Source organism: Musa acuminata, chromosome BXJ3-2 (assembly GCF_036884655.1).
Source record: "Musa acuminata AAA Group cultivar baxijiao chromosome BXJ3-2, Cavendish_Baxijiao_AAA, whole genome shotgun sequence".
Taxonomy (NCBI): Eukaryota; Viridiplantae; Streptophyta; class Magnoliopsida; order Zingiberales; family Musaceae; genus Musa; species Musa acuminata.
This window is the reverse complement of record NC_088350.1, coordinates 18,678,625-18,701,589: the sequence shown is the minus strand read 5'-3', so window position 1 is coordinate 18,701,589 and position 22,965 is coordinate 18,678,625. Positions and strand designations below refer to the sequence as shown.

General features: G+C 38.1%; 1 protein-coding gene across 4 annotated transcripts in view; it reads left to right on the top strand.

Annotated features, from left to right (window-relative positions):
• The first annotated feature begins 3,908 nt into the window (after window positions 1-3,908).
• Window positions 3,909-22,965, top strand: part of LOC135631286 (protein unc-13 homolog) — a 66,430-nt gene continuing 47,373 nt past the window's right edge. For 3 of the 4 annotated variants that reach the window (XM_065138831.1, XM_065138829.1, XM_065138832.1), the window contains exons 1-11: window positions 3,909-4,066; window positions 4,783-4,871; window positions 4,942-5,117; window positions 5,196-5,260; window positions 10,053-10,344; window positions 12,427-12,493; window positions 12,645-12,798; window positions 13,486-13,653; window positions 13,728-13,838; window positions 13,987-14,196; window positions 14,297-14,398. In XM_065138831.1, the coding sequence (XP_064994903.1) occupies window positions 4,864-4,871; window positions 4,942-5,117; window positions 5,196-5,260; window positions 10,053-10,344; window positions 12,427-12,493; window positions 12,645-12,798; window positions 13,486-13,653; window positions 13,728-13,838; window positions 13,987-14,196; window positions 14,297-14,398 (1,353 nt within the window). In that variant the 5' untranslated portion in view covers window positions 3,909-4,066; window positions 4,783-4,863. Of the gene's footprint in view, window positions 4,160-4,782; window positions 4,872-4,941; window positions 5,118-5,195; window positions 5,261-10,052; window positions 10,345-12,426; window positions 12,494-12,644; window positions 12,799-13,485; window positions 13,654-13,727; window positions 13,839-13,986; window positions 14,197-14,296; window positions 14,399-22,965 lie in introns of all 4 variants that reach the window. The other variant, XM_065138830.1, reaches the window with a different exon arrangement.

The window sequence follows — 22,965 nt, the reverse complement described above, 5'->3', positions numbered from 1 at the left end:
GTGCTTACGGTAGTGTTGCAAATGTTTTGTGTTATATCTTCTTTTAGAGAAATGGTGCGATGTCTGTTCCTCGATTTGGCGGGTGGGCTCAAAAGACAGGCATACCAGATTACTCCATGGTCTTCTCACGAGCTCGTGCGGACAAAAGACAACGGCACAAGATTCGTTTGAATCGAATCGACCTTGAGAACGAACCGGAGCACATCCAAGTCCAACAGCATGAAGATGACGGCAGCGTCAAGGTATAATATTTCTTCTCCATTTACTTGGTTTTTTTTTTCTTTTTTTTCTCAATCGCTTGTTTCGTAATTACAATTAAATTGCCATCTTTGCTCACTCTTCTTGTTGAGTTTCAAATTAAAATCAATATTTTTTTCTTCTCCATCTGAACGTCTAAGTGAAAAGAAAAAAAAAAAAAAAAAAGGGAAAAAGCTCCTATGATTTCTATTCCTAATTTTGATCAAATTGCAGAAGCTCAAACGTAGAAAAATCATGTTGGAAAGCCACTATAACTAAATTTTGATCCTTTTCAAGCTGTTTCTTGGGTGTTTAGTAGTCTCTTGTCATTGATTGTTATCAATATATTTTGTTTCGTAAGATGAATACAAAGATCTAATAGTTCATCAAAAAAAGGTGGAGAATTGATTATAAACTCTGATCATCTTGACTCTTGAAAGCGGTTTTGTTCAAGTAGGAAATGCTAAAGCCAAACTTAACCTGTATTAGACATGCTAGATTTTGTATCAAATTAACATTAAGCAAAACATGACTACTACTATAGATGTCCTTTACCTTAGTAACCGGATGTTAATTACAAAATCATATGAACATTTGTTAGGTCTGTTCTTCCGATATAGACAACTTCTTCATATGCAAACCTAAATTTCACTTTCTTGTTGATCGATTACTTTCTTGCATTACCATTACAATAAACTCATGTTACATGAATTTTCACTTCATCAGAAGATGAAAATAGTTTGAAATAATAAGGAAGATTGATTGATGTATCCATGTCTTATTGGCAACTAAACATAGACATCGATGCGCACTAATTTGCTCAACAAATAAAAGCTATACACTTTTTTCCCCACACCACATAATTTGAACAAATCAACATGAATGTATGCAGAAGAAGAAGAAGAAGAGGAAGTTTTTGGACTTTCTTAATTGCTGTCTAACAGCTTGACTAGGAGTGAGTGGATTCAGACGATGGCATCCGAAAGCCTACGATTGCAGACCGGGGACAGAGATCATGTATCTATAAATCGTTGTATATATAGTGATGCTTCTCATTAAATGAGTAGCACATATGATTGACATCCAACACTTTATCAACTTGTATATTGATGATTATGCTTCTCCCCACTTGTTTTTCGTTTTTGGCTGGGAATGTCTCTGACTGCCATCTTAGCTGGGAAAATAAACCTAACTAGCTATGTTTGTTGGAATATGTGAGGTACTTAAATTTTGGTGTCCATTATTTCTATCCAAGTCGTTTTAGCTCTTACCATAAGAAAGTTCTTGTGTCTTTATTGTTGTCACCGACGGCATCACTTGGTGTTCAAAGAATAAGATAAAAAACCTTGTGACATTTGTCATTTATAAAAGATTTGAGATGCCAAGGTTAATAGAAACATTATCATTGAACATCAAAATAGTTTCTGGAGCAAGATATTTGTCGATTTGATGTGGTTTAATTATCAATGTTTTGCCAAATTTAACCTTTCAATGATAGCAAGCTTGTTTGGAATCAAGAAAAAGGATGTAAGAACCAATCATACATAATACAATAATACTACCTACTTACCATATATTACCGCAAACATCTTTGATTCTCTCTAATTCCTTTATAGTGGTGCATTGAATCAGTCAGTAATATCTTCGCTAGTTAGTTAATTATAATGAGGAGGAGATAATTACTTAATATATAACAATCTAATATATTTTCTTACACAAGATAATTACCTATAGGTAATATTGATTGTTTCATATCACTAATGTTGGGCTGGCAGCCCACAGATTAGATTCAGCCCATAGTGGGCTTGGGCAGCCCATATCTCTTCTTAATCTAATCCTAATTAACATTAGGGGAGTGTGGTGGTTATGTTTTGAAGGTAGAAAAAGACATAAATAGGACAGCAACGTGCGAGAAGAGAATATCTACGGAATTTCAAAGAAAAGGAGGAAAACAAGACAGAAAAGGAAGAGAAAGAAAGGGAAGAAGACAATGACAACGCAAAGAGGTTGTTCTCAATCATCTAGCAGTGTTCTATCTTAGGTTAGATCAAATCTACAGTAGACTCTTGCTGTGATTATTTGGGGAGATTTTAGATAAAGATAGGCAGTGACATATCATTGTATCCTAGTTGTTCTCTTATGATTGTTGCTAGGGTTTAGGGCAAGAGATTGAGATTTGTATATTCAATATTCTCATAATGGATTATCTTTAGTTTGCCTTGTGGTTTTTATCCTTCACATTGAAGGAGTTTTCCACGTATATCTTGGTGTTCTGTTTAATTGTGCTTCCGTTTAATTCCGCTGCGTATTATGATCTTTTAATATTTGTTCATATATATTTAATTTTTGTATTTATTTTATGGATTATGAAAGTATAAAAAAAAGAGGGTACATTTTGATTTATTTAGCAATAAAACAAATTTTGAGTTGGCTAACATTTTGCTCGATTTCTAATATATTTCTCCCTTTTTTTTTTTTTTTTGTTGTTTCTCACCCCAGAAGCAGCCGCTCGAGGCATTTTTCTCTAGTAGCTCATAATAAATGTCGGCGCAAAGTAAATAAATGCATGATATTTTTTTATGTATACAATAAAATAAAATACAATATATGATATTTCTGCAAATATAACCATATATTATTTATATAAATAAGTAGGATTTACACCATCCTTTACATTAGAAGAATTAGTTTTCTATGACATCTAATATTTGTACATTTTTACATTGAAGTATAATATCGATCAGAACTAGGGAATAATTGAGAGAATTTATTGGTCCGACAATACAATATATCGATAAATAAATTAGGATAAATTAAGTATATAACTGGCCATGATGGTTCGTATGCTTAATATGTCCAGAAGAAATCCAGTTTCCAGTTAAGGAACAGCACTTCTGGGTGTCAATGTTGTTGAACATATTATATTCTACTAAATTAGAGAGAGAGAGAGAGAGAGAGAGAGAGAGAGAGAGAGATCCAAATAAACCACAATAATTAATTGACTATTTTAAATAATAAAATTCCTGAAATATAAAGAAAGAGAGAGAGAGAGAGAGATCCAAATAAACTACAATAATTAATTGACTATTTTAAATAATAAAATTGACTGAAATATAAAGAAAGACAGAGAGAGAGAGAGAGAGAGAGAGAGATCCAAATAAACCACAATTTTTAAATAATAAATTGACTGAAATATAAAGAAAAAGATCCAATTTAGAGAAATTGCCTGTTGTCACCAAGTTTAAAAGAAGTTTTGGTGAGACGAACTTGAAAAAGTAAAAAAAAAGAAAAGAAAAGAAAAAGATAAGATTGAGTTGATCAGCCACCAAAGTCTCACCAACTTACCCAGTAAAAGTTTACGGAGCTCACAGATCACAAATCCAATCATTGCCACACCGGGACACTTCCAACCCAACTCCGAATCACCAAATCCCATCGTCAACTTCTATGATAGGTAGGAATGCGTGTTGCCTGTTTGGACTTGCAGTCGATCCGGACACGTTGACAGCTCCTCCTCACGTGACTTGATCGTTTCCACCTGTCCTGTTGTTACTCTTTTCGTACCTGCCATGGAATTGAATCGAGCATAGTCTTCTTAAGTGGGTCCCGCTCGTTCTCACAATCATAGAACGGTAAGGTCTTAGAGTCACGATATAATCGGGGAAATGAATTGCCACGGTCCGGCGCCGACTATGTTCACCCTCCCCAAATCTATGCCTTCCCGACCCCTCCTCTCCTTTCCCCTGTTTTCGTCCCTCTCTGGCTTCGCCTTCTCGTTTCCTTCTCAAGCGAGATCGAGAGGAACCATCTTTACCGTGAGATTCTACAGGTAATGCGTGATCTTTGGAGTGCCTCATGAAATATGCAAGCGTCTCTTGGCATCACGGACCTCTTTTATGCTTCGCTTACTTTTCTTCGCAAGGTATTGTGTGTTGTGGATCTTGGATGTTAGGGGAAATGCGACGCTGGTTTTTAGAGAAATTCGATCGTGGCTGAGGCTTTATGATGAAAATACACTACCGTTGTGGCTTTTCTTGGCATAATTCTGGATTTTACTGGGCTGTTCGTGAGATCTCATGATCTGAAATGGGCTCTATCTAGGGTTTTTCCGTTCATTGTTGCTTTTACACTGCGTCTTTACCACGGATATCTTCGTTCGACGTAGTGTTTCTGATGCATTTATAAAGATCTGGGCACATGAAATGTTGGATTGGGAGCAACCGTTGTTTCCTTTTTCTTATCTTGATACCTAAGCATTTTCTGGTGATACTCCAGTGGGTCCAGTCGATCTTTTCTTAAGCTTAATATCAAGTAATCATTACATCCCATTGATTATGGGGGAGGTGAAGGGAGTATAAAAGATCTTGTTGTCACTGGAAGTTCCATTACTTAAGAGCATGCTTCTTTTCTGATGAGATCTGTCATTCTGTATTCTACAAACATTGTTTTGACAAAACTGGTCTCTGAGTTCTGAAATTTAAGGCGCTTACTGCCTGAATTTTACTGCCTTTTCTGTTCAGTTTAACCTACGCACAATTTATGCAGTTGGTGCAGCTAAACAGAAGAAGTTTCTGGAGTCATGCAATCATGCTAAAAAGAATTTGACCCTAGAATCATCTCGCATCCATGGAAGAGTATGCATTCTTGATCATTTGATTGAATTGCTAATGTCCAGCATGAGATTAAATTTTGAAATTGCCCCAGGGAGAATGTTCTGGAGTTTCTGCAGCGCTATCGACGTGATCGCCACATACTTCTTAATTATATTCTTTCAGGTAGCTTGATCAAGAAAGTTGTACTTCCACCAGGTGCAATTTCCTTGGATGACGTAGATATAGATCAAGTCAGTGTTGATTATGTTCTTAACTGCACCAAGAAAGGTACCAAAACCGTACTATCAATATTGTCCATTGATGCTAATTTATAGTGGTATTGTGAAAGAGCTTTTGATGCTGCAGGCGAAACACTTGATCTCTCTGAAGCCATTAGGCTTTATCATGACAGTCTTGACTATCCTGCAACAGTAAGCTTTGTCACCTTTGTACATAATATGCTGCATCATTGTTGTCTTTCATCTTTCTGATAAATTTTCCAACTCTTGATGAAGCTTAAATTTTTTGTTAATTCCCTGGACATGTGTTTCACATGACTGAGGCGTCGAATAGCCTATGTAAATTTGGTTGCATATTCAGATGCACAATTCGGTTCATGTTAAAATATTTAGACAAAGAAGATGTGATTATACTTATATTATATATAAGTGACATATACTATGATCAAATTAAGTACTTATTGAATAATATTTGTACCCATTTAAAATCTATAAAATGTTGGGTTGTAAGTCATGGTTAGATGGAACTAGTGGTGCATATGCAGACACATATTTAAGTCATATTAACATACCCAGAGTTACATGAACCAATTACAAACAAAAAAATATTTTTGTGACTTCAAATAATTAATGAGTAAATATATGCTACAGGAAAATTGTGAAACTACAGAGTGATATTTGTATTCATGAAAAAAGGTAAGTGATAAGTTATTAAAGTGGTTAACCCATTATGGTACATGGTTAATATCACATTATCCTTTTAACGCTTCTTAGGATTAAAACACTATACTGATAAAAATAATAGTAATATGGAGTGCATATCAACCACACTAGATGCTAGATGGGAGACTACTACAATCGTTTTGTTTTGATCTGCTGAACTTTTTTGGTAAACAGTCACCTAATTGGCTACCTGTGACAATGTGCACAAAGTTACATGAAAAATGGTAAGATCTTTGCAGATAGAGATATTAAAATACACCTAAACTTCTAAGATGTTAAGGCAGATTAACGTTTTTTTTTTAATGAGGTGCTGGATGAGTTAGTGAATAGCACATGTAAAAGACATATATGTAAGATGTTCATTGTTCAGGGTGTTGGCTTGGAGAATTAATACATCTTCGGACAATGGAGAGATGAAAAGTAGGGTGGAATTTTGAGATGGCAGGATTTGATGAATGAAAGTTCTAATATTTGGAATTTCTGTTCAACCATAGTTGAGAGGCGATTTTTTTAGCATTTTGTTCAGAATTGAAGCAGCTAGGATGTGCTGTTGTTTATATGTTGGAACTTGTGAAATTCTCGTATTGTTGCCCATGCTTAGAAAGCATGTAGAATGGGTTAATTGGCATCATTGCCAACTCATTTGTGTAGCTATGTGATGAGACTATTGTCAAATGATTGAACTATTAATAGTTGGGCCATGCAGTTATGAGAATAGTTTTGATGTGAAAAGTTGCTCAAAACTAATAGGAAACAATTCAAGCTGCAACATGAATAACTCAAAATGGCGTCAAAACAATGACTATTGTGAGATCAGAGCTACTATAACAAGTAGTTGTATGCTTGGAAGATGAAAATGCTACCTCTTGTTAAAATTGAAAACCGGTGCTATAGTTGATTAATGAATTTATGCATCTAGCTGGTGCTTATTAAATTAAATTACACATCTAGTTTGTACCCGCCAATAATGGGTTTATTGCTAGTAAATGACAAAAGGTGACCCAGGGGCCATCATGTACGCGTGTGTGTGTACCCACCAATAATGGGTTTATTGCTAGTAAATGACAAAAAGTGACCCAGGGGACATCATGTACGTGTGTGCATGTGTGTACCCGCCAATAATGGGTTTATTGCTAGTAAATGACAAAAAGTGTGTGTACCCACCAATAACGGGCTTAATGATAGTAAATGAAAAAAAGTGACCCAGGGAACATCGTGTGTGTGCATTCCTTTTCATTACTTGGCTTGTTTTAGCAGACATTGGGCCTGTGCCATGTGTGTATGTGTGTGTGTGACATTCCTTTTCATTACTTGGCTTGTTTTAGTAGACATTGGGCTTGTGCCATGCCATGCTAATCAATTCATTATACTTATGGACAAATAAGGTAAAGTGATTAGTAGCAAGCAATTAGATTCATGGTCCTGCACTGACATGTTTTCACATGCCTTTTCATTGCTTGGCTTGTTTCAGTAGACATTAGGCTTGTGCCATGCCATGCTAATCAATTCGTTATACTTCACCAACATGGAGATGTGCAGAAACTTTTCCCTGATAATTTATGCTTTATTAAGGAGTTGACAAACTATTCAATAAAATCATGTCAAATGAACTATGAAAACTTTGAGAAGGTAATGTGCAAAAGTATGGTTTTAAAAGTTGATAGCTCTACTAACATGAACAAAAGTCATATTTCTACTGAAAAAAGGTCATATTCGTTAAAATCATGTCAAATGAACTATGAAAACTTTGAGAAGGTAATGCGACAAAAATATGGTTTTAAAAGTTGATAGGTACCTTTCTATGGGCATCAACAAAAGTCATATTTCTATCTTATATTTCATATAATGGGATAAGGAAAAAGGTTCACTTTAAAGATGTGGTGAGGTGAAAGTAAAAAGTTTGTCTTCTCAAAATCCAAAGAAAAAACAAATAAATTAGAGAAATAGTGGAGTTGTGTAGGAGAAAATAAAGGAAAATAAATTGGGATGGTAGTCAATTGGGAATATGACCTAAGAAAACTTTGAGAAGGTAATGTGCAAAAGTATGGTTTTAAAAGTTGATAGGTACTTCTCTACTGACATGAACAAAAGTCATATTTCTACTGACAAAAGTTGTATTCATTAAAATCATGTCAAATGAACTATGTAAGCTTTGAGAAGGTGATGCGACAAAAGCAATGATTTAAAAAGCATTAGGCACTAAGGTCAAAAAACGCCCGAGGCGTTAGGCGCTCGCCCGATTGAAGCGAAGCGCCAAAATATAAAAATATATAATATAATTAATAAATATAATTATTTAAATAAAAATATGATATTAAATTAAGAAAATCTTGCAAAATCATAATATCACACAAACAAAATATCTCAAAATTCAAAACAATAACAATAATTTCAAATAAATAGAAAATAGCAGTATTAAAATCAAAATAATATATTATTAATCTAATAAATAAAACATACTGTTACTAGTATACAGTTAACAGTATACTGTTAATATACTGTTAACAATATACTATCGAGCCGATGCGAGAAGAGTGAGTAAGAGTAAGACAATAGCGGTAGTGGTGACAGTGTCAAGCAGCGATAGCGGCGGCGAGCAATGATAGTGGCAGCGGCAGCGGTAACGAGAGCATAGTGTAAGAGTAAGACCGATGCTGCTGACTGAGAGTAGCGGCAGCGGTAGTAGCGAGCAACGGTAGCGGGAGCGGCGAGTAGCGACAACAGCGGCGAGCAACGATAGTGGCAGTGGCAGTGGCAGCGACAATGGAGAGAGGCAACGACAGCGGAGAGAGGTAGCGACAACAGAGAGGAAATGCTGACGACAGAATCGTGAGTAGGGTTAGGGTTGGGAAACTCGCGAGAGGGATGCTGGGAGGCTGATATCGGTGCTTTAGTTGGTTCGATTGAACCAACTAAAGCATTGGGGTCACTTGGTTTAACTCGGGTGCTCGCCCGAGCCCAAGCACCGGGCGCTTCGGGTGAGCGCCCAAGCGGCGCCTCTTTGAAGCGCACCTCCTGGACATGAAGCGAGGCGCTTGGGCCTTGCCTTGCCTTGCTCGAGCGACTAGGCGAGCGCCCGAGCGCCTATTGAAATCACCGGACATAAGTATGGTTTTAAAGGTTGATAGGTTCAAAGTCATATTTCTATCTTATGTTACATATAATGGGATAAGGAAAAAGGTTCACTCTAAAGATGTGGTGAGGTGGAAGTAAAAAAGTTTTGTCTTCTTAAAATCCAAAGAAAGAAAAAGAAATTAGAGAAATAGTAGAGTTGTGTAGGAGAAGATCATGAAAAAAAAATTGGGATGCTAGTCAATTGGGAGTATGTGACTATAAAAAGGGGTTGTCTATCTTATCAAAAAGCCATAAATAAAAAAAATATTTGAGAAAATAGTGGAGTTGTAGTAGTGTAGGAGAAAATCATGGAATACCAATTGAGATGGTAGTCAATTTAGAGTATGTGACTATGAAGCATGAATATTGACACAAAACACTAAGGACATGCCAATGACAAATCCTGTAAAAGTAGGCAATGAAACATGTACGAAATATCAAATACATGTATTTTCGTCATATTCTTTTATAGAGGATATGATCATGATGCAAAATTTATACAATAGTAGAATTTTCAAAAATACTTCAAACACATGAAAAATATAATGGCAACTGTCTAATCCACATGAGGATGAGCTTGATGTCATAGTAAGGTTGATCTTTCGTGACCTAGATGACGAGGATTTAAGTCACAAAAACCACCTCTGTAATTGCAGGAATAAGACTACTCACATTGACCTTCCCTCGACTCCTCACTGGTAGAACATCGTGCATTGGACCGCAATAGTTAATCTCTATGCATCTTTTTAATATTTGAGATGACATGGAGATGTCAAGCATTGACACACATACAGCCTAGAGATGTCAAGCATTTTGAAGTGTTTGAACTTTATAGGCATGCAAATACCTACATCTATTCATGGAGGGATATGTAAAGGTAGAGAGAGTGTAAGAGTGGTTCTTTTTCTTTATGGATAGTGCTTTCCCCTCATTGGAGGGTTTTCTTTTTCACTTTTGTCTCTCTGCGGATGTGTGTGTGTGCATGAGTCATGAGTGTGAAGCACATATCTCATTTGTCGAGTTAGAACCATCACATCTAAAGATATTTTTTTTGGTTATCATCATTCTTTCTTGTTTTTGTTTCTTTCAACTACTTGCATGTTTGCATTGTTCTATTCAGTATGATCTAATGTCTTTTTTTGATCAGAGTAATATTGGGCCCGAGAAAGAATTCTTTTTGGTCACAAATCCTGAATCTTCTGGGTCACCACCAAGTCGGGCACCACCTTCTATTCCAGTTGCTACATCATCATGTATTGTGTCAAATGTGTCACAACCAGAGTCATTTGAGCCTCCACATGATCAAGAATTAACTGTAGATGATATTGATGACTTTGAGGATGACGAAGAAGAGGAAGAAGTTGATAGTCTCAGGAATTCTAGACCGCAGCCAAGTGATGTTGCTGATATTTCTCCGCGGTTGCCTTTATTTGCTACAGGTAATTTGATTAAAAATGTCCATTCTTTTCTGCTTAATATTTGACTTGTATAAGTTGACATATTTTGTGCAAGGAGTTTGGGTTACTTGCATGCTTTGATTTGTGGTTAGTCATCTGTTCAGTGGGTGGATCTTGCTTAGGCAACCCAAAATGAGTTGAAAATTTAGATTATTAACAAAATGTTGTTCATGATAAATAATGAATTTTATATTTCTATTAGTAAAAGTAAATTGATTGACAAGATATTAACTGCACTATTTAGCTGTAAGCTATCTAGTTATTGCAACCACTTTGTAGCATTACAGGGAGAAATGTGGAAAAATATTTCATAAACATTCATTGATGACCTGCTTTTTCTTAAATCTGATGCCCATTTTAATACCTATTGATCGACAGTACACCAGTTGTCAGGTATTTGTTGAGCAAGTTGTCATTTTGGACTGTGTATTTTTTCATTGATGTTGTTTCAGGATTTCTTTGAAGTGGAAAAGACATCATATTATTTGGTTTCTAGTTAATAGATTGGCAAGTGTGCCTTGCTTTCTGTCTGTCAATTCTGCTTTCTTAGTTGATAGGCTAACAAATTTGTGTGAGTAGGATTGCAAAATGCATCTATAATCCGGGCATTTCAGTTAGCATCACAATCTTGGTCAGCTTGTGTATTTCTAAACCAATGACAAGAACACAAATAAACTATTATGCTTTTATTGAGGTCTATTTATTTCCAACAATTTCTTGTTAATTTGCAATTTGTGAGGTTACTTCTCCTGATCTCATTTCTTCTGGTGATGTTTCTTGTACAATCATCACAGTGCTAGTTTTGCTTCTGCTTGGTATAATTCACCACCATTTGATATTGCCATTTTGACCCTGAACCTAAGCTGCTCAAATCTTTAACCCCATGAGAGTGCTCCATTACATGTCCTCATTTTCATGTTTGCCCATCCTAAGTCTTGGCATCATCTCAAGTCAGAATGTGCCACCCTGTGCTGGCATTGGGGCATGGTACTGTGCCAAAAACTTTTCTTAATATAGGCAGGATAGTGCCAAGAGCATACCAGTAGACAATGGTCCTATCTGTGGTATGTACTTTGGCATGTCTCAGGCTGGTACCCAAGTGCCTGACCCACAAGGATCTTTGTGCAAAAAGTTTCCTTTAGGAGTTCTAAATAAAATAAAATGCTAGACAAATTAACATTTGAAAGTAAATATTCTCATTTTTTCTATCCCCATTTGCTAATTACTTTGTCCTTGTGCACACTATGCTTGTGGAAGTTTTTGAATCATTGTGCGACCATGTTTTGGGACTTTTTTCCTAAGAACCTAGTTTGCAAATTTTTCATCAAGCAGAGAGTGTAAGAAAACTTGAAAGATTTAAAGGATCATATTGCTGACTGATTTCTTAAATAACTAGCATAACAGTTTCTGTTCAACTAAAATGATAGGGTGACACTACATTTTGTATGTCTAAATCAAAAGTAGGTAACTTGTGATTCTGCAATATGAAGTAATAAGGGTGACACTACATTTTGTATGTCTAAATCAAAAGTAGGTAACTTGTGATTCTGCAATATGAAGTAATAACATAATTTTTTTGTGTTTAATGATTTGCTAATGATGTCATATTCTGAAGAATCGTCACCTTGAGGCAGCAGATTTGGTCATAACCCTGTAGCAATTGCCAGAATGTGAAATTGGAATGTACTAACTGCAATTTAAAAGCACATAATCTTTTTCCTCTGTAAATTTAATAGCATGAGCATGGCCACTATTAGTTCACTGTCTCTTCTGTACACATTAGAATGACCAAGAGAGAAGGAAGCGATCTTAACCTTTAATATATCTTGCTGTACTACTTTACTCTTATGAAATCAGTTTGAGATCCTATATATTGTTACCACATAGTGGAGACCATGAACTATGGAATAAGTTTAGCTTTGGAAGTATATACTTTATATAACATAAAGTATATAAATGTATACGTCAAAGAATGTTGGATGTGTTCCTAGTGCTAGAACTACTATTGAAAAAGTAACTAACTCAGAATAGTGGCACTTTTACTTATCTTTGACGTGATTTCAGGTATTACTGATGATGATCTTCGAGAAACTGCCTATGAGATCCTCGTAGCTTCTGCTGGTGCATCAGGGTATATGCTGATTCAATGTCTATTGTCTGAAAACTTCTTTTGCCCTTTAGTAAAAAAACTAACATTTCTTTACATTTTAAACTTTGCTTTACCTTTGCAAATTATCAGTTATACATTTTAAACTTTTTTGTGGTAACCTGGCTTTGTTTAGGGGTCTCATAGTACCATCGAAAGAAAAAAAGAAAGAGAAGAAGTCCAAATTGATGAGGAAGCTTCGTCATAGTAAGAATGAAAGCATTGTATCCCAATCTTCGCGTGCTGCTGGATTAGTAGGTCTCTTAGAGATATTGCGAGCACAGCTGGAGGCATGCTTTTTACCTTTTTATATCTCATCTTTTAATTATTTGTAAAGACTATGTTATAAATATGATCTAAATTTCATATTTTTATATCTATCTACCTGTTACAACAAATATCCTTTTTTCCAATATTGAGTAATAGACTGCTGTTCCTGTGAAAAGTCAACCTTTTGTCCTTTATTGGTCTTGTGTTCAGAGTTCTGAAATATGTGCAGCTAAGTAACCTCATGGACTTCCAATATATAACTTCTAAATGGAACTCTTTTGATGCTTAATTGTCATGCTATATAAGTACATAACATTTGTTTAATCCTTGAGAATGTCTGAAGGAATTCCAAGTAACTGGCCCAGATAGTTACAACTGGAAAATGAGTGTTTTATAGGAAAATTATGCTCATAATCATCTGATCGCTGAGAACTATTACATCAATTGCCTTGAATTTTTTATTATGAAAATGATTTCCATATTACCTATCTTTGTTTAAGTTATAAAATAGAAGGTGAATTTGAATAGTTCCACTGAAAGTTATTTTTGATTTAATAAATACTTAGATGAAACTATTTTCATATGGTCATCACTTGGCATGCAGATTCCATCTCCTTCTGTTATTCATTGTTATGAAAATCTGTTTTTTCTTCCCTTGATTTTTTTATGTCATTTTTGTTTGACATAAGTATTTTTAATTTTTGCAGATCTCAGAGTCGATGGATATCAGAACAAGGCAAGGTTTACTTAATGCTCTTGTTGGCAGAGTCGGAAAGCGAATGGATCATCTCTTGATTCCACTGGAACTGTTGTGTTGTGTTTCAAAAACAGAATTTTCTGACAAAAAAGCATTTCTCCGGTGGCAAAAGAGGCAGGTAATTGACCATTTTTACTGAACTACATAAGTCATTTTGCTCGTGTACTCATTTTTTATTTGTCCTTTCCTTAGCTGAATATGCTTGAAGAAGGTCTTATAAATCATCCAGTGGTAGGATTTGGGGAATCAGGGCGCAAGGCCAATGAGTTCAGGAATCTATTGAAAAAGATTGAAGAGTCTGAGGTGTGTACTTTTCTGAACTATTATCGACAGTTTAGTGCATTCTGTGTTTCACATGCTGTATCCATTTATATTAATTGTATTTTATAATATTACATAAAATGTCATTGGTGATATATAAGTTCATGATTATCGTTGTTAAATTTCCCAGTCACTTCCACCATCTGCTGCTGAACTTCAGCGTACAGAATGTCTAAGATCTGTAAGGGAAATTGCGATGTCACTTGCTGAGAGACCAGCTCGGGGTGATTTGACTGGAGAAGTATGCCACTGGGCTGATGGCTATCCCCTTAATGTTAGATTGTATGAAAAAATGCTTTCTAGTGTTTTCGATATCTTGGATGAGGGAAAGCTGACACAGGTTTTGGTTAACTCTTTAACACTGAATATTGAGTATTTGAAACTCTGTCACTATAGCTTTTATGTCTTTTATTCACTTCTATTTTGGTTTCTAATTCCAGGAGGTGGAGGAAATTCTTGAATTCCTAACGTCAACTTGGCGAACTTTAGGTATTACAGAGACAATTCATGACACATGTTACGCATGGGTGTTATTTCGGCAGGTAAAATGATTAATAGAAAGATTTGTTGGTAATATGCCTTTGAAGTATTAACTTAGAAGTATGCTACTTTAGAACATGGTATGTCCTCCTTGATATCTTAAATTCTCAAAGCACCAACCTTGTGGCATTTTATAACCTTCTTTTAAGCCTCATGAGTCATGACAAATTTGAATGGTTTCTAGTTGTTGGGGAAAATTAAGCGGTTTATAAATATTTATAAAACTTGATAAGCTATATTATCATGTACTTAACAAAACTGAAAGGTCATGTATATCAAAGGTTCGCAATTTCGGTTCGTACCGGCACATTGAGCCTTGCTTGGTATGGTATGTACCGAGGTGTACTGACGGTATGCCAGCATGTACCGGGTGGTATGTTTAAAATTTTGTGAAAACTCTCTGAAAATACCTGAAAAAAGAAAAAAAAAGTTAGGATATAACTTTTAAGTTAGAAATAAATATACATTTAGTATAGTTTAAAAAAAAAAATGTAAATTAGGTAAGAATAATGCCACATATCTTTTTCGGGCTTTGAGGAGTAGCCTTGTGTAAGGTTTGTAATTTCGGTTTGTTTTGTATTGTTCTTCCGTTAATATTGAATTATTTATAAAAAAAATTTAAATTGTTAGATTATTTTTTATATAACTTAAACTTTAAGATTCAAATGAATTAAGTAATTAATATATGGATATACCTGATTCTATCACCAAGACGAATAACGAGACACCATGGGTGATGGATCAGGGTCCTCGATCCTATGTATCTGTATATCAATATGACATGTTTGTCGGACCTAATCTTGAAGTTGATCCTATGATAGTGCATTGAGACACCGTATGTCATTGGTGCATCAATGTGGTGATGGTCGTAGGTTGATCCTCGTGAATCACATGTGTCCGAGGTGGCTCCTAAGGCAATGATGAATGTGACATGTATTGATATAGAGTGTAGTGAATGCCAAAACTTCTACCTTCACTATTGATTTGCTGTTCCGTATCATACTATTGCTCGGAGAAGTATGACTATCACTGTACTGCTATTGGCCATAAGATTCTCCATAATATGACGGTTGTGAATACGATGAGCTTTGCTTTATGTCTACATCATGTAGGCTCTGTCGCATCTGTTAAAAATCATCCATTGGCTTCCCCTTCCCTTTCTGTGCATAAATTTGATTAGTACCTCGTTGAGCTCCATGATTTGAATCTTGGGTGGTATGTGTAAATTACTACTCGTCGGTCCATGCACCACCCTCAAATTGTGTAGATGGGACCATAGACTCCCTGGTGCCATTGCCATCATCGGTTGAGGCATTGCTGTTCATATCGTTGCTATGTCTTTGGACCGAGCGGGTTGTTGAATACGATTACGAAGGTATCTCGTCACCTGACTCGATTCTTTCTAACGGTGTAGCTGATGCTATTGCTTTCCCCTTTGCCTTTGTACTATAGGCGGACGATTGTGACGGATGGGTATCTCTAGTTTCTAGAGCAGTTTGACTCGATCTTGTTTGGCCCCTTCCATTATGTTCTGACCGAGATGGATTTTCCTCCTACTGAGGATGTGCTTCCTCTTCTTTTATTGCTTGGTGATAAAACGCGAAGGACGTTGAGAATCTCTCGCCTTATTAAGTAGAGGATCCTCTTGGTTCTTTGTCGCTTTGACCCATTCTAACATCGACTCTGAATCTTCGTTGTAGAATTGGAGGTCGATGAGATCAAACTCTGGTTCCTCTGGCTCCTTGTCCAGCTCGACAAACCGCAACCTTAGCCGCATGTTATAGTGGACATATACCAGTTTCTTCAATCGTCTATACGATAGTCTGTTGTGGACCTTTGGGTGAATCAATGCGAACGTTGACCAATTACGTTCGCAACCACCAGATGTTGTCTGTGAAAGTACACGAACGATAACCTTCCTTAAATTTGGTGCGTCCTCTCTAATTTGTAACCACCACTCGACTAAAAAAGATATAAATAAGAATTTATTAGCATAACAAATAATTAATAATAAATATAGTTGATAATCAATATATGTGTAACTTTTGCTCACTAGGATCCGTGTAACGACACGATACAACTACAACGTCGGAGAATGAACCAATTGTTTCTCGGAATAATCAACCCTCCATAATAGCATAGGCTGCATCAATAGTGTTTAACAAGAGTCGATGTCAGTGATTTAAAAAGCGCTAGACGCCAAGATCCTAAAATGCTCGAGGCGCTAGGCGCTCGCCCGAGCAAAGTGAGGTGCACTAAAATAGTAAAATATAAAATATATATAATATAATTAATAAATATGATTATTTACATAAAAGGGATAAAAAATGTCACCGAGTGAAACTAATAGTGAAAAGTTGGAAGAGAAGCAACGGTGAGAAGCAGCAACAGTAGATGATTAGTTTAAGATAGTCGCAGCAGCACTACGAACGACAACAGCGCCAACAACAGAAGTAGCGGACAACAACGGACAAAGCCGAACACCGGCAATGGAAAACAACGGAAGCAACAGGAGAAAGACTCGGTTAGCGATAGAGGAAGACTCGATTTGTTACGTTTGCGACGGAGGTAGCGAGAGAAAACACACACTAGGATTGGCTTGGGGAGTTGGGGTCGTGCGTGAAGGGCAACTTTTGAGGTAAGGAACTGCGTTAATTGGTTCAATCAAACCAACTAAATTAAACTGAACCGCCTAGGTGCCCAGTTGCCTTATATGAACCGGGCACTCGCCCGAAGCACTCAACTGCCACAGACAAAGTTGTAAACGGGATGTTTGATGTAATGCTCATGTATATCTATTCATTTTGGTTTTATTTATACTTTGCACAACATGTAGAGGGCTGGTCGTACGCTTGGCAGCCCTATTTTGGTTGGCTTTGGTGGCAATTTTAGGCTTGTAAACAAAGATTATGTCATGTGGGTACTTGTGGAGATTTTGGTCTGTAGTGGACCATCTTGGACCCTTTGTTGTGCGACCGTCTAGAGCTTGTGAAGTCTATATTTGTAATTTGCATTGGCCATAAAGTGTTTGCTAAAATGGTTGCTTGTGGATCCCGAGTGAAACACTTTCTCTAACTCGTTTTCTCTTTTATAGGTCTTAAGGGACCATAGGAGGTTTCAGGGAGGCTGACATTTGCGGATGAACACACAAGGGTGTTGCTCGACTTAGGAAAAACTAGCTAAGTTTGTGACATTTGGTATTGGAGCGGGACAAGTACATATAAAAACACTTAGCATGCTGAGGGCAGCCAGCACACACGATCGTTTGGGGGAAACGAGCGTTGAGGTGTAGGGAAAGGAGTTGCTCAAAGGAGAGGGGGCATCCAAGATTGGCATTCAAAGGAATGGCCAACCCTTAGTGTGAGGGGCACCACGAGGACAAGCAAGTTGGGAAGAACGCTTAGCGCACAAAGGTTTGGATGACTGAGTTTGAGCTACAGCTCGATGTTGACAACTAGACTTGATGGTGCTCAAGGTAAGCGAGGCGCTTGGTAAAGGATGAGACCATGTAAAGTGGGATGGGTTGCTCAGCGACCTAAAGAGTTGTGTAAAGCTCACAGAGGTGAGGGGGAATTGCTACCTCGAAGAATTCAATACTCATGCAAGGGCTTATATGTGGACGATAGAATGCTCGTTGCCATCCCAAGGCGATCGAAACTTGACGCTATGAAGCATTAAAACTTTCTCTTCGGCATGAGAAGGATACGTCCGTAAGAGGTTGAAGTGTGTAGCAAGTTTAACATGTTGCTAGGCCTTGAAAGGTGCAGCAGGAGTTGTATTGGCGAAGAGTCGTAATCTATTAAGCGTGTTTGCGAGAGCAGAAAAATATACAGTTTGTTCGGCAAGACGGAGTAGTCTAAGGGGATGGTGGTTTGAAACTTTCATAGGAAAGGAGGCAAAGAGAGAAGTTGCTCCAACGGGACAGATATCCTAGAGGGATAAGTCCCGATTCTCTAGAGGGAGAATCATATGCCACGTATCACATATGTTGAGAAGTACCTTAAGACAATAACTCCACAAAGCTCAATGGACCGAGCGAGCAGCGAGGAGTCATAGCATGATCTCGCATGAGGTAATGCATTGGTGGACGCATTGCGAGATCAACTGGGGGAGCAACTCAAGGCAACACCAAATGAAGGCACACTTGGATCCGATATGGAGATTGGACTCAATGGAGGGTTGACCCGTGGAATGGTGGGCGCGAGAGCCACCATCAACTCAATGCAAATTGAGGGGCAGAGCAACTTGGGTGGAACTTGGTGAAGTGCCTAAGTCGCATGAAGGGAGCCGACATAGAAGACGGAACGTGAAGCGGAGGCACAAAGCTTTATTTAGACAGAGGTCAAAGATATGAACTCTTGTAGACGCAAGAGCGGGATCATGTCGTTCCATGGGTCCCTCATTCGGATGGAGTGGACCCATCCTGTATGGTGCTAAAGACGAAGGTAGCTTCGAGGCACATGCACCTTATCTCGGTAAAGCATTTGATGAAGGAACTAAGGTGACTCAACTTGCGGAGGTAAAGTTAGGGTCAGAAGGTCTTGGTATGAGGCAAGAGGACACATAGGCAAGTACTTTTGAAAAATATGCCATAGTGCTACCATTCGAGTTGCTATGAATGAAGCGGTTCACAGCGAAGATTGTGTTGGGGGGGATAGAGGCCAAGGATCTAGACAATGGTGCACCAATTTCAGCGAACTCGGTGGACTTCGAGAGCTACTGGGCGACAGACTGTCTCAGACCTGTGCTTCGTCTGAGTGTGACTCGAGAGTGGGTGGACGAAGGTTGATTGCCAAAGGAGTGAACACAATCGAAGGTGGCAGAGGCCACACATGGAGTGACCATAATCCAAGTTCATCCCACAATGATCGGAATGCAATGGAGATGTCACCAGGAGGCGACATGGTGTAGTAGATTGTGGTAGAATAGCTCGACGCAATGCGACAATCACGAGACAAGCCCCGCGATGGACTGAGTCATACAGAGGTATGATCGGGAGCTATTAGGAGCTCCACTTTGGTGAACAATACGACGGTAAGAAGGGCTATGGATTCAAGGAGTGAATGCCATAGTACCGTAGAGATGGATCTTCGGTGCTTGCATCGAATTTGGCATTGGACGAAAGCCTTGGTTATTAGTATATGAGGGTTGTGTACCACCGAGGGGGAATTCTGATTGCAAGTACCAATGAATCTCATGGGGAGACTTGATCATACAAAGGTATGATTGGAGCTACTAGAGAGTTGAATTGCTCTAGAGCTTATATTTGCTTAAGGGAGCCTGACAAGTTAGAGGACAAGACCGAGTAAGTGAATGTTGTTACTTAGGAAGTTAAGGAGAACGTAATCGACGCGTTCCCTGCAACATGATGGTGGAGGCTATACCTGAGAGTTCAGTCTATCTTTCCATCGACCTAAGGGAACTGCGTGAAGAACATAGAGGTGTTGAAGCAGGTGGTCGAAAGGGGCGAGGAAGCGATGCTGAGTTTAGAGGTACTTAGTTACTCAAAACTAAGTATCAATTAGAATAAAGGTGGACTCGAAGGAGTGACACGATGTCGTAGAGGCGGATCTACCTATCGTGAAGAAAGGGACGTAGATGCGAGGCAACGGATAGTAGTGCCATGGACATAGCAGTGCCATGGTACCGCAGAGGCGGGACTTCCGTAGAGTCATTGATCCTTTGCTCTTATAGAGGGAGAGCACTTAGTCGTGAAAGGGGCTGAGGAGGTGGAGAATGCAGAGGCAAACTCAAAGTACCGAGGCAAGGCTGAAGGGTAGAGGCTAGGAAACTTCGTAAACCCGGTGTCAACGAGCTTCTCATCAAGATAGCCAAAATTGGAGGACTTCGAGTCGATGCAAGAGTGCTTGACCAAGGAACGAAGTAAGCAGTATGCGGTGCTGTACCTTTGCTACTCAGAGGAGTAGGCGACAGAGATGATGGAGAAGACGGTACAATCCTAGAGGCGACCAAAACTATTGGAGATTTGCTCCAAGTTGGGGTGAAAATTTCTTACATTCTAGAATTTCGATGGTAATGAGAAGTGAATTGCAGTAGCTAACTCAACGCAAGGAGTGCAAATACTTCGGGTGCTTCGGAAATATGAGCAAAGAGTAGGCGAAGGCTAGTAACCAGCTCGATGCATGGAGTATAACCTTCGAGGAGGTGGGCGAAGTCAAGTAACCGTTATATTCTCAACTCTTAAGAGAATGGGCGAAACCGAGTATCCCAATTCTCTTATTTATTAAGTAGAGGAGCTCTGCATAGGTTCAAAGACCCTCCAAAGTAGCCTAATGGAAGATAATAGTTGTCAAATCCTCACCAATAGTGATCGGTGCTACTAAGAGTAGAGTGTCTGCTTTATTTTCCAACAGAATGCCAATCGAAAGCAGAAGTGATACGAACCTACTTGAAAGTGACAACTAAGTGGAAGAAGAATTGATGAGCAAATTTTGCGGAGGAAGGACCCAAAAAAACTTCAAAGTCTGTGAGACGATGCTCGTTAAAGCTCCAATAGGCGTCCACCTAATTCAAGCGGCATGAGGCGTTTAATAGACTGGCGCATAAAAAGGCTGTTTCCTTTATTTGAAGGATCTATAGGAACCAACAAGGATCAGCACAACTCAGTCGACCCCACCCTAGAGAGTCATTAGCGAGTTGAAGCAGCATGCGGATTAAAGTTCGACTATTTAACAATAGCGGCGGAGAGCAGTTAGGAGCCAAAAAGACGTGTTGTTGTTGGAGCAGAAGATTGAAGACTCAGCAAGGCGAGGAGATGTAGCGTCTGCAAAGGCTTTGACGAGGACGTCGAAGGAATAAATGAGGGAGAATGTCACAGATAAAGTTGTAAACGAGGTGTTTGATGTAATGCTCATTTATGTCTATGCCTTTCGGTTTTGTTCATGCTTTGCACAGCATGTAGAGAGCTAGTCGTAGGCTTAGCAGCCTTATTTTGGTTGGCTTTGGTGGCCATTTTAGGCTTATAAACGAAGGTTGTATCATGTGGGCACTTGTGAGGATTTCGGTCTGTAGTGGACCATCTTGGACCCTTTGATAGGCGACCGTTCAGAGCTTGCGAAGTCTATATATGTAATTTGCATTGGCTATAAAGTGTTTACTGAAATGGTTGCTTGTGGATCTTGAGTGAAACGCTTTCTCTAACCTATTTTCTCTTTTGTAGGTTCTAAGGACCATAGGAGGTTACAGGGAGAGTGACCTTTGCGGACGGAGACGCAAGGGTGCCGCACGATTTAGGCAAAATCAACTAATTTCATGACACGATGCTTGGGCTCGGGCAAGCGCCTAGGTGGTGCCTCATTGAAGCGTGCCGCCTGGTCCTTATATGAGGCACTCGGGCCTCGCCTCGCCTTGCCCGAGTGCCTAGGCGAGCGCTCGAGTGCTTAGGTGAGCGCCCGAGCACTTATTTAAATCATTGGTTGATATATAACATTTCTTAGTGTCGATAGTAAATCATTTCGTATTCCAAGACTATATCGAAATTGAATTGTCGGGTTTAGATAATTCAATATGTTACAAAACATAATTTTGTTAGTATGAATTTTTTATACAATAAAAAATTATGAATTAAATTACGCTGAATATGAATTTACCAACATTATTGATATCTTGGTCCATATAAACTTCAGTCCTACGATCAATGATTTTTAAGTATTGGTCGACCTTAAAATCATCTTTGAATGTTTTCTTAACCTTATCTCTTGTTGTAATTAGCATATGTCTAAGATAAAACATTTGTGGACTCTTGTCCATATCGACCTTACGGAGGATAACATAAAGTGGTTCCACACCTTTTATGATTTTATTCACGGTCTTCCAAAATCTTGAAGAAAGAATAGTCTTTCTTTCTTTCCATCGCTCGATCTCGAATGCCTAGATTTGGACCATTTTTGTGAGGTGACCATTGCCTTGAGGCCCTACCTTTTTTTGCTATAATGACTTTAAAGCAATGAAATTGATAGCAAATCGAGTGCCTCCAGATCTGAGTATCTTATTATTTGCATACTTTTGCATTAAAGAGTGGATCTAATGATGGTTATATATAAACTTTGCAATTGATTGTGCTCGAGCTACACATTTGTTGATTGATGGTAGCTTACCAATATCCTTCAACATTAGATCCATGCAATAAGCTACACATGGAGTCCAAATCAATGTTTTTCTTTTTTTCATTAATTGTAAAGTGGCCTTCTTGAAATTCGCTCCATTGTTGGTGATTATTTGGACAATATACTGTGGTCCGATCTCTTATACTACGGTGTTCATTAAGTTTTCATTATAGTTTGTATCTTGAATCTTGTTAGAAGCATTAATTGACTTATGAAACACCACTTGTCTATTGCAATAAACAAGAAAATTGATGATACTTATTTTTGTTGGCCTTGTCCAACTATCATACATCAGTGTCACCCCATATTCGTCCCGTTGCCTCTTGAATGATTTGATCCAATCTTTTAGTTCTGTTACCTCCTTAAATAAATGCACACTGTGGATCTTCCTTGGTGTTTGAGGTTAGATCTTTGTGCCAGACTTTTGAATAGAGGAGACAATG